The sequence below is a fragment of the Thalia democratica genome, chromosome 2, assembly GCF_965202585.1.
Source record: "Thalia democratica chromosome 2, ktThaDemo2.hap1.1, whole genome shotgun sequence".
NCBI lineage: Eukaryota > Metazoa > Chordata > Thaliacea > Salpida > Salpidae > Thalia > Thalia democratica.
In genome coordinates, this window is record NC_139166.1 from 45,838,818 (window position 1) to 45,854,730 (window position 15,913).

General features: G+C 26.4%; 1 protein-coding gene across 2 annotated transcripts; it reads left to right on the forward strand.

The window, feature by feature from the left end:
- LOC145829489 (E3 ubiquitin-protein ligase RING2-like) lies at positions 1-15,359 on the forward strand. Of its 2 annotated transcripts, XM_082937299.1 has the most exons (8): positions 6-84; positions 1,758-1,781; positions 2,767-2,927; positions 4,270-4,488; positions 5,225-5,337; positions 6,988-7,069; positions 13,153-13,300; positions 14,754-15,359. In XM_082937299.1, the coding sequence occupies exons 1-8, from the start codon at positions 13-15 to the stop codon at positions 14,874-14,876; spliced, it is 942 nt and encodes a 313-aa protein (XP_082793425.1). In that variant the 5' UTR covers positions 6-12; the 3' UTR covers positions 14,877-15,359. The 2 variants fall into 2 exon arrangements, with proteins under 2 accessions (XP_082793426.1, XP_082793425.1); XM_082937300.1 differs by lacking the exon at positions 1,758-1,781 and having other exon boundaries at positions 1-84; positions 14,754-15,355.
- Positions 15,360-15,913: the final 554 nt, after the last annotated feature.

Consider the following 15,913-nt stretch of genomic DNA (forward strand, 5'->3'; position numbering starts at 1 on the left):
TTAAATAAAAGCATGGCACATGACAACTACCATAGCCGAAAAACTTGGGAATTAACAGCTTATGAAATATTTAGAAAGCCTCAGGTTGTTTTTTTTTTCAACTTTCATAATAAATTTGTTTTTAAGCAGGTTGATGTATATGAGAAAAAATTAAATTAACATCAAATAACCTGACTTTGATTTTAGAAAACTTTTCCACACTAAAAAAGGTAAATATCTGCTGAAATGAAAACATATTTTAAGAATATTAATACTTTACAATTAAGGGCATAGAGGGATTAATTACCTTTTTCATAATTTAGTATTATTTTATTGAGTTATAACTAAGCTACAAGTTGATTTTTACCGATTTTAAAAAATTAAAATAATTTTTGAGATATAACCGGTCAAAGTCGGAGACTACAATAGGTTCCTTATGGGAGGCGCAAACTAAAACAGCAAATAACTAGAACTCACTAAAAATCTATCTCCTCCTTCGTTTTTTGAGATAACTTCCTCAAACTTGTAGGAAATATTCCTTGCAACATTTAAAAAATTCTGTCAGAACAAAATTTAAATTAAAAAAATTAAATTTTATGACAAAAAACAAAAAAAATAACAGTTTATTTTTTATATAAAATTTTTATTTAATTTTTTTTTTGAACTTGCAACTGAATTTTTAGAATATTGCAAGGAACATTTTTTGAAATTTTGGGGTAGTTATCTCAAAAAGCGCAGGAAAAGATAAATTTTTAGATAAATAGTCTTTTTTATGTGATTTTAGTTTGAACCTTCCATAAGGAACCTATTATAGCCTCCAAATTTGACCTGCTATATCTCAAAAATTATTTGAATTTTTTAAATCAGTAAAAAGTGTCCTATAGCCTAGTTAAAACTCAATAAAATAAGATAAAATTTCAAAAGAAGTGATTTATCCCCCCTATGTCCTTAAATTTATTAAATATTTAAGGGCATAGGGGGGGGGGTAAACACCCTTTTTTGGTTTTTTATCTTATTTTATATAGTTTTTACTAAGCTACAAGATGCTTTTTACAGATTTTAAAAATTCAAAATAATTTATGAGATATAGCCGGTCAAAGTCGGAGGCAACAATAGGAACCTTATGGGAGGCGCAAACTAAAACGGCAAATAACTAGAAATTACTAAAAATCTATCTTCTCCTACGTTTTTTGAGATAACTACCTCACAGACAGAATTTTCTGACAGAATTTTCTAAATATATCAAGGAACATTTCCTTAAAATTTGAGGTAGTTATCTCAAAAAACGTAGGAGAAGATAGATTTTTAGTGAAATAGTCTATGTTTGCCGTTTTAGTTCGCGCCTCCCATAAGGTACCTATTGTTGCCTCCAACTTTGACCGGCAATATCTCAAAAATTATTTTAATTTTTTAAATCTGTAAAAAGCATTTTGTAGGTTAGTAAAAACTATATAAAATAAGATAAAAAAACAAAAAAGGGTGTTTACCCCCCCCCCCCCTATGCCCATAATATGATACTAACTAAATTTTATACATAATAAACTGTTCAGTTACCTTAATATTATTAATAATTTTTATACAACAGATTCTTTTTTTTAAGCCACTAGTTGTCTTATTAAAATAGTTTCTTATGCAGTAAAAAAAAAAAAATATGCAAAATGTATTAAGTTTTATGATTTATATCTGCATAAATGTTATTTAGCAACAATTTAAATTTGTAACTACTTAGTTATAAAGATGTTACCACAACGACTATTATTTTTTTTTTTTCTTCAAAGCAACAACAGATTTGGTTTATTAAAGTTGGCTTTGTTTGTTCTTAAGTTTTATAAAAATTGGTTGTTTAGTCTGATAAGCTTGTAACTTATTGACTAGTTTTGTTAATCAAATTAAAAAAAAAACATATAAAATAACATTAAGGCAAGGTTGGTACAAAGTTTTTAGTCCTCAATAAATTTAAAAAATTAGATTGAATTGGTACAAGTGAAAACAGTCTTTGATAACCATTTTGTCTTTGAGAAGCCTAAAAAAAATAAAAATATTAACAAAAACTTATAAGTATATTTCAATTTTTTACTCTAAACACCAATCCTTTGACCATGGTTTTGAGAAATTACATTTTTCTTTCTTTTAATACAAGATCAATTTTTAAACAAATTTTCTCATAGATTTTTCTGAAAATTTAATTCATTTATTTTAAAATTAAGGTATTTATTGAAAAAATATGTAAATTGTACAAATGAATACATTTTAAAGTTCATTAACTTAATTAAATTCTTTTTTATCAAACAAGACATCAGTATATATAAGAGTCTACCTCTAAAGTAAACTCTGGTAAAGAAAAGTTGAATTCTAAATGGATCAATAAAAAATTAAATCAAATTTTTATAAGTTTGAGTGAATATATTTTTATTTAGACCCTTACAAGCCTCTAAAAGATTAATTATAAAATCAGCAAGCTATCTTAATTATTTACAACTAGTTGCTTGAAAGTTTTGCTAAATAAACTTTTACCTGGATAAATTATTTTTATTAGTTCTTAGAAATTGCATTGAATTAAGGATTTTGTCCAGTATAAGGTTAGGAATTAAAAAATTTAATCAGAGACATAATAACAAAGTTTAAAACAAACTAAATTTATTATCTTTTTTAGATCAAAGTATAATATTTACTTTTGTTTTGGCTTTATTTAACAAATGTAAAACAGAGTAGTTTAGTTGTAACTAATTATGACTTGAAACTATTTTTGTTTATACAAGTCCTTAAAGTTAATTTTTATGTTTCTAGTTAATCAGAGCACATGACACTCCAGTCGGAATCAAGCCTCGCAGTTTGCATAGTGAGCTAATGTGTCCTATTTGTTTAGACTTACTCCAGAATACTCACACTACTAAAGAGTGTTTGCACAGATTTTGTTGTGAATGCATCACAACTGCTCTCAGAAGCGGGTATGTTGTAATGTATTAGTAGTTAACATCATTTCTGTTAATTTTTCTAACTATTATTTATTTAAAGAACAAGGTTACTGAATTAAAAAATATAAATGCACTGTTTTTTTAATTTTTTCTTATAATTTTTTGTAATTCTAATTAAATGTTTTCAAATCGAAGCCAACCTTTTATCAAAATTTATAAGTTTTTTATGTTTTACATTTTTACAACAAGTTATAATTAAAAAAGCTTATATGTATCTTTTCTTTTTGTAACAATATTTAAAAAAGAAATATTTTTTTCTGTTTATATTAATCTTGGCACTTAAGCTTACTATTAAAATTATTTTCAGTGTTTTTGTAAAAAGTTACCTTTAAAAAATGTAAAAACTTTAGTATATTTATTGTTTTTTGTTTGCAAAGGTATAGCATTGCTGAAAACATGAACTTTGTTTAGTATACTTTAAAAAAAGAGGAACAATAGTTAATAACAACTTTAACTTTTCCTTGGTTTAATTAAATGTTTTTATTATTATTTACAGCCATAAAGGGTCTTACATCTAAACTTTTTTTTATTTAATTCTCCATCAGCTACCAGATACTTTTTACAGCTTTAGAAAATTCAAAGTTTATTTTGATACAAAAAAAGATCGAAATAGGTAAGCTCAAAAGGATCTATATAGAAGGTTAAAACTTAAAAAAAACTAGGAAAACACTATTTTATTTAAAAAATCTATGTTATACAAGTTTTAACCAATTCCTTTAGATTTATAATAAGATTTTTTAATTAAAATTAGGATTTATAAATAATTCGCAAATCGGTCCAGGACACAAGTCAATTGTTTTTACTAGTGATTTTTTCCCTGCATCAGTAGTTACAAAAAATAAATAAACGATGGTTTAAAAATCTACCAGTTTATTGCAACATTTTGTTCAAATTAATTTCGGACAACCGTCCTTCATCAGTGAACTTTAAAACTAGTAGAACTAAACACATTCATGCAACAAAAATAAAAATAATTTTTTTTCTAATTAAAATTAAAAAGGAAAAATTGATGTTCATAGGTTTGTATTTAAAGCTTTTTATAAAACGGACTATACAACAAAATTTGATCCAAATTTTCACATTGTTAAAAATACTTAAAATTCATACTTAAAGCTTTTAAATAAAAACCATTGTTATTTTGTATGAAAGATGCCTTGGCCCCCATGACCTTAAACTCTTCAAATTTTAAGTTATAAAAAAATTCTTGTAGCTATGAAAAGAAATCTAAAAATGTGTTTTCAACAAAAAAATATATACATCGTTCTATCAAGTTAAATGTTTTGAAATATGTCATTGTACAAAAATGATTATTTAGGAACAAGGAATGTCCAACTTGTAGAAAAAAATTGGTTTCAAGGAGGTCACTTCGCCCAGACCCCAATTTTGACAAACTCATCAGTCAAATTTACCCAAACCGTGACAGCATGCAATCAGTTCATGAGGTTGCTTATCAAGCAATGATGTCTCATAACAACAGCACCAAGGCTCATTTTCAAAGTGTTGAAGAAGGTCTCCAACATCAGTCAATTATGAGGTTTGTTTTCATCCATAAAACTAACTTTAAAAAAAAGACTTATATTTGTAAGCAATAAGATTCAATTAATATGAATATTATTTATAATAAAATTAGCCTGTGAAATCTAAATTCAAAATACTATATTCTTTATTAATTTTACTAAAACTTTTTCATTCCTACTTAAACTTAAAAATTTTTTTTTAAATATTTATTGTTTAAAAAATACAAAAGTTTAAATGTTATGGTATTTGTTTTAAAATATTATTCTTAAATAGAGACTTCTAGTCAGTTGACCAGATATGTTACATTTTTGTATATAACAAACCGTATTTGTTAGACATAGACTTTCATGGCCACTTTACTTTTGTAAACTTAAAGATATTTAAATTTTTCTAACCACTAAATTATCATATATAATTGCAAAATGGAATCTTAGTTTCCTAATAATCAAACTTAAAAGTAAATAAATAAAAAACTGCAAAACACTGTTGTTATTGATATAATAGAATATATTTACCTAAGAATGGTTAAATTTATTAAAACTAAATCATACTTTTATTTTTTGAATTTATTTGTTTAGTAAAAGTTAATATAAAAAAATTCAAGGGCTAGATATTTTTTACAGACTGTAAAGTTACCCACCCATGTTTTAAAACTGTACTATGTATGAACTATCCTTCGTTATATAATGCAAACTATAGTTTTAAAATGTATATAAGAATAGTCTAAAGAATTTATGTTTTTGTTTTATTAGAAACCAGCGACCAAAAAAGAATGATTTCAAAAATGAACTAGGTGAGGAGATTCAACATACAAGTATAAAAGAAGAAATTGATTCACATCTTATGAATGCCGCTAATGTTGAAGGTATACACTGTAAAATTTATTTTGATTTAGTGTTTAAAGGCATAGGGGGGAGGGGTAAATACCTTTTTTTGAAATTTAACCTTATTTTATATAGTTTTTACTAAGCTACAAAATGCTTTTTACAGATTTTTAAATTAAAAATAATTTTTGAGATATTGCCGGTCAAAGTCGGAGGCAACAATAGGTTCTTTATGGGAGGCGCAAACTAAAACAGCAAAAATAGACTATTTTACTAAAAATCTATCTTCTCCTACGTTTTTTGAGATAAGTACCTCAAACTTTCAGGAAATGTTCCTTGATATATTTAGAAAATTCTGTTGTTAAGAACTTTAGAAAAATTAAAAAATAAAAATTTTATACAAGAAATAAACAAAAAAAGCTTTTTTTTTTGTTTTTTTGTTATAAAATTTTTATTTTTAATCTTTTAATTTTGTTCCAACAGAATTTTCTAAATATTGCAATAAATATTTCCTGAAAACTTGAGGTAGTTATCTCAAAAAACGTAGGAGGAGATAGATTTTTAGTGATTTCTAGTTATTTGCCGTTTTAGTTTGAGCCTCCCATAAGGATCTTATTGTTGCCTCCGACTTTGACCGGCTATATCTCAAAAGTTATTTTGAATTTTTAAAAACTGTAAAAAGAATTTTGTAGCTTAGTAAAAACTATATAAAAAAAGATCAAATTTCAAGAAAAAAGGTGTTTACCCCTCCCCCCTATGCCCTTAAACTAATATTTTTTCCTATTGTTATTCAAAAGTTTTGATGATTTTTGCTTGTTGCGCAATTAATTTTTTTTTTCAAAATTAAATATGTTATCTTAAAAGAAATTTTTTTGTATTAAAACATTTCGTTACATTAAATTAGTTTTGCAAGTAGTGTCTTTTTCAATCATTTAAACTGTGTATTTTTATCCTTATTGTTTTATTCTACTAATTCTAATATTTTATAGCTACTACTTCTTACATATTTCTAAAATTTTTAACATTCTTCATATGAATGTGTTGTTATTATCAGGGTAAACTTATTTAAATCTTTGTTTTATATTTATTTGGTTTTAAACGTTTTTATTTTAAGAAATGATTATAAATGAATCATTTTAAAAAACAACACTTTGGTGCAAGTTTATTCAGACATATTATTTTTTATAAAATTATATATTTAATGTAATTAAATATTTTTATGCATAAGTAATAAAACTTGAATGTTTTTATTTTTATCAAACTAAAAATGAATGTTTTAATGTTTGTAGAAATACTATCTTTTTTTGATTTCAAACAAGTTTAGAATTTTTAATTTAAAAACTTTTTAGTAATTAGAATTTTACTAAAAGGACATTTAAACTCCTAGGGTTACTATTAATTATATATAGAGTTTTTTATTTAATAAGTTTTCTCAGATTAAAATTCTTTGAATCTCTGCAATATAGAAAGCCCCTGTATTAAAATTTAGATACTGCTAGTAACTCTCTTTTTAGTGTAATTATCAAAAGTAGTTATCTACGTAATATTTTATTAAAGGCTTGAAAATATGCTTATACAAATTTAAAATTACTCAACTAACGTTTTTAGCCCCCGTTTTACAATTTACCAATTTATTTTTACTTCGTATTAAGTTAGTTTACGCTTGTTTTTAATGAATAATCATTCTACAGAAGAGCAAAAAGACGATTATGACGGACAGATCACTGTTGAACTGAAAGCTCACCCTGAACAAAGTGGATACACAGCAACTAGGTTTTAATATTATCAAATCTGTTTTTAAAAGCTTATTTTTATTTTATAATTTACTTATTTTAAAATTGGTTAATTGCTATTTAAAGGTAGTTTAAGGGCATAGGGGGGGGGGGGGGGGGTAAACACCCTTTTTTGGTTTTTGATCTTATTTTATATAGTTTTAACTAAGCTACAAGAAGCTTTTTACAGATTTTAAAAATTCAAAATAATTTTTGAGATATAGCCGGTCAAAGTCGGAGCCGACAATAGGTACCTTATGGGAGGCGCGAACTAAAACAGCAAAAATAGACTATTTCACTAAAAATCTATCTTCTCCTACGTTTTTTGAGATAACTACCTCAAACTTTCAGGAAGTGTTCCTTGATATATTTAGAAAATTCTGTCGGAAGGAATTTAAAAAAAAATTAAAAATAAAAATATTATATAAAAAATAAACAAAAAAAACAGTTTTTTTTTGTTTTTTTATTACAGAATTTTTTTCTTATGTTTTTTTTTTGAAATTCCTTCCGACAGAATTTTCTAAATACTGCAAGGAACATTTCCTTAAAATTTGAGGTAGTTATCTCAAAAAACGTAGGAGAAGATAGATTTTTAGTGATTTCTAGTTATTTGCCGTTTTAGTTTGCCCCTCCCATAAGGATCCTATTGTTGCCTCCGACTTTGACCGGCTATATCTCAAAAACTATTTTGAATTTTTTAAATCTGTAAAAAGAATCTTGTAGCTTAGTAAAAACTATATAAAATAATATCAAAAACCAAAAAAGGGTGTTTACCCCCCCCCCCCCCCCCCCTATGCCCTTAATACCACAATGTTAGTTGTTTTAATAAGAATCCAAAACTATTGTGTATCGATGGGCTCTTTTCATTCAACAATGCTTAAAATGTGTCTAGTTCCACCTTGTTGGTTTATGAATCAAGCGTTGTAGATTTTTAGCAAGTTGAGATCAAACCCAAAGCCTGTTTAATTTATTAAAACTAAGAAGTTAACTGTAAGTTCAATAATGATAATCAGGTTAACTAATAAATAATGAGTATTATCAATTCATTATTTTTACTATGCTTGTGTTATAGTATATGATATTAGTATTAAAAGTTTTTAAAAATAGTAAAACGATAACAAATTACTAGTGATATATTAGGCCGTATCGGGATCCTAAATGTTTTAAGTTTTAAGTAGTTTTAATAGAGAACAAAATTATAAATTTTAATTATTATAATGCCATTAATTAAAAAAACTGTTTAAAACACAATGTTATTGTCTAAATATTATATTTGAACACTAGGAAAAAGAATGTTGTAAAAAAAATCTACCTATACGAAATTTCAGCTTAAGTGTTGAAATTTAAGCTACTAATACAGGGGTCGGGCAAACTGCGACCCGCGGGCCAAATGCGGCCCTCCAAGACAAAATCTGCTGTCTGCGAGGTACACTTCATCTAAAAACATCCGTTTTTAAAATAATAGAAAAACAAGTTTTTGTGGTGAAACTTTTAACTAGGGTTTAATTTAAATAATTACTCATTACTAGTGCTGTTTTATAGCCTTTTTTGTTTAAAGTTTTTGTTTAAATAGTACTTTTCTGTTATTTATTTCAATAATTTTCTATAAACTGCGGCCCGCGAGCAGACTTTTGTAAAAAAATTGGGCCGCTACTTATATAAGGCTGCCGACCCTTGTACTAATATGACTAAACTTGAATTCTATACCTTGTATGACTTAAAAGAAAAATAAACTAATAGTTACAATGCTTTAAAAAATAACGATTTTTTTTTATAACAAAAATTATTAGTATTTTATTTACAAAAGTTCGAAGATAAGATAAACAATAACTTCTTTAGCAACTGTTTACATATATAAAAGTAAGTAATTAAGTAAATAAAATTTACTCATATCAACGCCATTAAGCTTCAAAGAAGTTTAATCTTGTTTTTTTCAAGTTTTGATGAATGAAAAAAAAAATTTGCCGTTTTTGGAAGCGATCGATTTTGCTTTTGTTCGTACAAGTTACTATCTTCTGAAAATAACCTTTCAGAATAAACAGAAGAAGGTGGTGCCGAAAGATAACTTTTTGCAAACCTGGTAAGATGGGTGTACTTTTTCTTGTTTGAGTTCAACGAAGACAAGACTTAACCATCTTTAAATTCTTCAGCAGATAAATTTTATTCAGCCAAAAAAAACTTAATTTCTGTCTGAATTTCTTGATCAACTTAATCTATTTGCACTACCTGCTTGTTCTCCGAGAGACTTTAAAAAAAGAAGAATATTTTGATTGTAGCTACTTAAAGTCAAGCTCCACGAGAGAAGCGTTCATTTGCTTTTCGTTCTGGCTGACTATCATTGTTGGCAAGGATAGTTACAATTAAAGCAAACGCTTTTTTGTTTTAGCAGGCATGTTTTAGATTCTTTGTGAACAGGATTTCACTGTTTTTTTTAGAATTGTATATTTTTTGACTTGGTAACAAATAAGACCTAGAGAAACGTTTACCAGAACGTGTTTCGGTCTAGTTGTGAACGTCTTTTAGATTGTATTTTAGCTGTTATATGCCTTCAACTTTTGATGTTTTCGGCGACTGTTACTCAGCATTGCACTTATATTGTAGTCTACCGACTTCAGTAAAATCCGCTGAGAAACGAAAGCAAGTGTATCTCAATACACTTTTTAGCTTTCGTTTATCGCTTACAACCGTTTTTTCGAGTATGACACTTCTACAGTGGGTCAATTGATCACTGTAAGAGCCGCAGTTGTTTTTTTTAAACTGTTTCTCAAGTAGAAACTTCTATTGTAGTTCAACCAAAGCGGACTTTAGACGTTTTATACGTTTCAGGTCCTAGCTTGGCTCTGACTTCAGTAAGACTTGCTGAGAAGTTATTACAAACGCTAATACATTTAATAAAAGTTGCCCTGCAAACAAACCGTCGAGCTCTGACTGGCACGTGTGTGAACGTTACTTTTATCGCTTTATTGTTAATTGTAAAATAAATTTTGAGTGCTGAATCTATATTTTTAGTATTATCGGTAGAACGTAGTTAAGTAAATATTTATACTGAAAGTATTTAATATCGTATTTTGTTCTATATCAAGTTTAAATAGTAAGTTATACGTTAAAGTCACTAAGATTAAATTAAAAATTTACTTTATAGTTTATATTTATATTATATATCAGAATCATTATATACTGAGTATAAGTACTATATAGCTCATCTTAAAGTTATATTAAACTTTACATTAAATTATATCTTAAGACCACTAGTTAAACTTAAATAACCACTGTCTAGTTTAATCACTAATAAGATGTTAGTTAAACTTTTATTAGGCTATGAGTACTACCAGTAAAAAGCCCAAGGCGCTCTCGGCCTCTAGCCTTACAAAGCTAGTTTCTAAGCACGCTACGTGTGTCTAATCGGCCGAAAAGACGTCAGGTACTAGTAGGCATACTCGTAAAAGTAATCCCGAGCTTGATACAATTCCTGAACAAAACAATGTGTTTAAGACGATACTGTAAAAGCAGAGAGTTATAAGCTCAATTTTTTGAGTCTTTGCTCTTGTTTTCGATTTAAAAGAACGACAAACAAAATATATAAATATCATTTTTAGGTTTATTAGGCTGTACTAGAGGAGCTAGACCACTTTGACCAGTTATACAACAACTATGGTTTTTTAATTCTGACTTCATTAGCCTTACAACCTTCTCTTTGAGATTAGCAGGGAAAAGTCAAGTCGATACCGTGGATCAAGAGCTGTTGTGAGCAAAAACAAGTCGTTATCATGAAGGGTTATACGTGTGCTGTTATTAGTAGCATAAAACCTTCTTTCAAAAGCCTCTTCTATACTTTCTGCTAAGTTTGCTAATGTTGTAGAACCCACTTTGACCTAGTGGACTATTAGCTTTATGATTAAAAAGCTTTTTTAGTACTGCTGCATGCGGGATTACACTTGACAGCCATACGTTGTTTTTACCACACTGAGCGTTACTATGTAAAAAGGTTCGAGCAGCTAATTTAGAAGGCTAATAAGTTTATATTCATCACCTGTAAGAATATTTGCGGGTTTAAATTTGTTCTTAGCTACATAGAAAAAAGAAAGTTGTTGAACAATTGCTGCCTCTTAAAGTTATAGTAACTAAATATTAAATGAGCTGTATATGTAGAGTTTTTACATAATTTGATATATTTAAATGAGAATAAAATTGTTAAGGCTTATAACAAATTGAAATACATTAAACTTTAAAAATATGTTTTATATTAAAACAATAAAATATTTCAAGTTTATAGATAAAACTAAATTGTAGAGTCAGTAGAAGAATCAAATCTGCAAGAAACTTAAAACTAACAACTCACTATTTTCACTATAATTGATGTATGTACGTACCTGTATGTTTACAACAAATGATTGAAATAAGTAAATTTTAACTATTCTGCTTCTCTTGACTAATTTTATATATATTGAATTTTCAAAGCACAATAATATAAGTTTATAAAACTGAAAGAAGCTGGTCGCGGAAAACAATGTTTATCCTAACTGGATCAGGATCCGGTCAATTCTCAGCTAGGATCCGGCCGGATCCAGATCCAAGCAAATATCGCGGGGTCCCGGAATCGGATCTTGGATCCGGTGGATCACTACAAATTACACACTATTTGCTAAAATAGACTAAAATTGTATATAAAAAAAAATCTTAAATGATTTTTCTAATTTTGTTTTAACTTTTAAAGAAAAATGTACATAGAGTAACATCATAGGCAAATAGCTCATTGTATTATTAAAAAAACAGTAGTATAAACTTTTTAATAATTAAACTAAAGTTTGAAATTTATAACTTTTTTGAAACAAAACTTAATGACCTTCTTTAAATCGTTTTCGAATGTTGGTACAAATGTTCTTACTTAAGTACATGAAGTTGCTTTTAAAATATATGTTAATATTTTAAATAAAACATAACTGTAAAAATTGTATTTTAAAGTAATGATTGACGAAATTCAATTATTTAGCATTTTACAAAATTGTTTACACCAGTAGTTGTTAGAGTTTTTGATAGAATTGTATTATTAAAGGCTGCTGAAATTTTTTTTTTCAAGGATCTATTTAATTTTTGATGTCATTATTCTGACTAAAAGTTAAAAATTTCAAAAGTAAGCTTTATGTAATAAATCTTAGATAGATTTATTATTTAGACAAAAAGTATGAAACAATTAACAACAAAAGTCTTTATAATATATCGGATTTTTTGTCACTTTAGTAATTCACATTGTAAAAGTAAGTTTAATTTGCTTTATCAATGATTTATTTATGTTTTTGCTAAATACAATACTGAACTAACTTGAAGATATTCATAAAAATATTTAATAACCAAACCGCCAAGATCCATAACTCGTTATTTTTCAATTAGTTAAACTTTCAAATAATAGTTTATGTTAATTTACACAAGCATTTTGGTAGGTATATATTTATATGATCAAATAATGGTGGATAAACAAAATGTTAGCAACACATAAATTAATATGCACCTTTGTTTCTTCCTCCAGATATCATAGAAGAGTTTTTTTTAATTAATAGATATGCTCACCCATGTTTATCTGATATGAGGCTTATGTATTTTTTACATGTCGTACCTGCATTTTTAATAATCTCAGTTGAAAAAACAAGCAATATATAAACATAAGTTGATTAGAACTTTAAGAGCTTTTATATGGGTTGAGTCTCTATTTATAATGTTAATTATAAGTTTATCTTGGTACAATTTTTAGTTATGTTTAGTAATAATTTTAAGTAGTATCAAGTTGTGTAACGCATAAAGCAAGTTTTGTCACTATAAGCTTGATTTAAAAAAAATCAACAGTTTTAATTAAATATGTTTCATAACTTATATCAACTGTGGAAAGTCATAAACTATTTAAGGTTAAAAAAGACTAAGTCAAACAGTTTATGCTAGTAGTTAACCTTTTTTTTAACTAGATAGAACATTGACATTATCTAAGTATTTAATAACTACAAAAAAAAATTTTTTTTTGACTATTTTAAATGAAAGTTTTATACCGAAATAAGTATTACATTTTTTTAAATTTTAATCTAATTTGAACAACAGAAGATTTAAAGTTGAGCAAATTGCCACTGTAGGCCATATTTCTAAATATTTGACTGAAAAAATTACGCATGATCCCGCATTGAGCAAATATTCCAGCCCTGACGTTTACAACTTGTATGTCAAGGTGAAAAGAGAAAATTTATACAAGGTTTTGATTTATTTTTGTAACATATTGTATTTATATTATGTATTAAAAATTAGTTTAGTTAAATAATTCTGATTTTACAACCTTAACTTCTTTTTTTTTTAAACGTTTTCAACATAGTTTGTGTTAAACATTTGGTGCCAGCAAAGCCTTTAATGCTTGCAGTTGATTGATAAAATCAAGATGTAATTCTACAAATTTTAAAATATATAACTTACATTTTTTATGCACGATTTTTTTAGATATTAATTATAGTTGTTTTAGTTACCCTTACACCGGAAAAAACAAAAAGTTTTCCGAATCTTTTTTTAATATATAACTAAGGTTAAAACTTGAGAGTGTATGCAACCGTTATATTAAGCGGATATAACATTTTATAGGGGATCAAATACTTTTTTGCAGTTCAATTGTATGTTACTGAATGAATTTCAGTTATAATAAATTTTTGTCATACTAAATAAAAATTTTGTAAATAGTAATTTAAACTATAGTTTTGTGTCTATGGATAATTAAATGTTAAAATAGTTTCTTAATTAAAACAGTTTTGTAATAACAGTCAAAAGTTAGACTTATCAACATGCTTTGTCTCAAAGTTTTATAAAGTCATCGTATACTAGTCACTTAATACTATAAAAAAATATTTAGTGTTAGTCAAACTTGCTGTGAAGCATTGAATTTTTGTTTATTATTAAGTTGAGAAATTTTAATGCAAGATACTAGTGTAGCGTTAAGTGATAGAATAATTTTTGAATTTATACAAAGTACTTTAATAAATAGTGTTAATAAAGTTAGAAGATCACGGCGATAAAAAGTTATTTTAAAATACATATTGAAGAGTATTTGCATAAAGACATTTTTTGATAAGTATTTGCGTAATAATTACTTTTCATTAACTTTTTAAACCATGTTTGTCGCAAAAATTAGATTAAATTTATTAATACAAACCTAAAAGTTTGTATTCAAAACAAAAAAAAAATTTTTATACAACGTTTTTGAAGAAAAATCTCTTAACTAGCTTACATGTGTCATAATCTTCCAATTCTATTGTTTGATGTTATTTTTCTAACTTGCATATTTCTTAATTGTTTTTATTTATCAACTTAGTTATCATAAAGTTTTCAACTTTTGAATGAAGTTTTCCTATTATCATTAACAATCTAGTTTGTAGGTAATAAAATTTTTAATATTTTTTAAGTTTTATAGTTTAGTTAAAAAAAGCTTAGTTACTTGAAAGATATTCAAGTTAAAAAGATGCATTTTAAGTATTTGAAAAAAGGCATTTTTATTAAGTTGTGTATTGATGAACAACAATTTTATTATTATTCTTTTAATAACAATTTTTCTATTAAGAACTCTATATTCTTGTTTTGAATTTAATTTGCATGGGAACAACTAATAAAACGCGAAAACCTAATTAAGTTTTATTTATGTTTAATAAACAAAATTATGTTTGCAGAAAGCGGAACCAAGCGTTTCTTTAAGGGAAGTTCGCCAATCATTGCAGCTCAAATCACCACATTTGACGTTGTACTTCCTCTGTGAAGGCTCAGAAGATACACCTATGGACCAAGACCTTTAGTTTATTATCTGTTTAAATCGAGTCTTTAAATGTTTTTATACGATCACTTACTTTTGCTATATGTACAGATAAGTGGATTTACTTTTAAAGATACATGCCATTTTTTGCAAAACTTTTCACGAACAGTTGAATGCATAAGTTTATTTCAAGTATGTCGTTGAATTTCTAAAATAAAGTTTGGTTGAAAAGTTCTAAAAAGTCTGCTTTAAAAACTTGAAAGTTGTGCATAAGTTTTTTTTGAACAGTATATAGCATGATAGTTTATATTATTCAAAATATTCAGTGACATATAAATTTATTTTTTAATAACTTATGCAGCTGTCACTTATGTAAAATATTGTTATATACTGATTTATAAACTTCTAATATTGCGGTTTGCCAGCATGTTATATTCGACTTCGAGCTAACCATGATAAGTATATGTATATATAAATTAGCTTATATCAGGGTTCGTGTGCGTCAGGCTAAATCAGTTTTTTTGAAAAAAGTTGAAAAACGTCAGGCTAAATCAGTTTTTTTATTTAAAAATTTGAGAATTTCAGTTCAAATGCTTGAAAATTTTTGATTAAAAAAGATTGAGAAATATTTTTAAGATCAAATTGAAATGTGAATTCGTTTCTAAATAAAGATTTAGTTATTTAAGACAAAATCAGTCAGTTTTTGTAAAAATAAGTGCTTAAAACCTTTTGTTGAATCTCTAAAAAAAATTTAAGAATCTTCTTTATTTTGTTTTGAGTAGATTATATACGTCAAATTATGAAAAAATATAATTTAAACATTACAGTTTAGTTCAACAACTTAGCTGTTTGTTTGAATCTTAATACGAGTGTTAGCGTTTCAATTTCAATAAAACACGACAATGCGCGTCGTTTTGTTCTAAATCTTCTGGTTAAAATGTTTGTACTTAGTGCTTAATTAAATTGAACAATAGTGTTTAGTAATATATATTAAATTTTTACACTAGTAATAGATTAGATATAACACTTGTTTTAAAACTTATCACTGAATTTGTTATGTTAAGGGCATAGGGGGGAGGT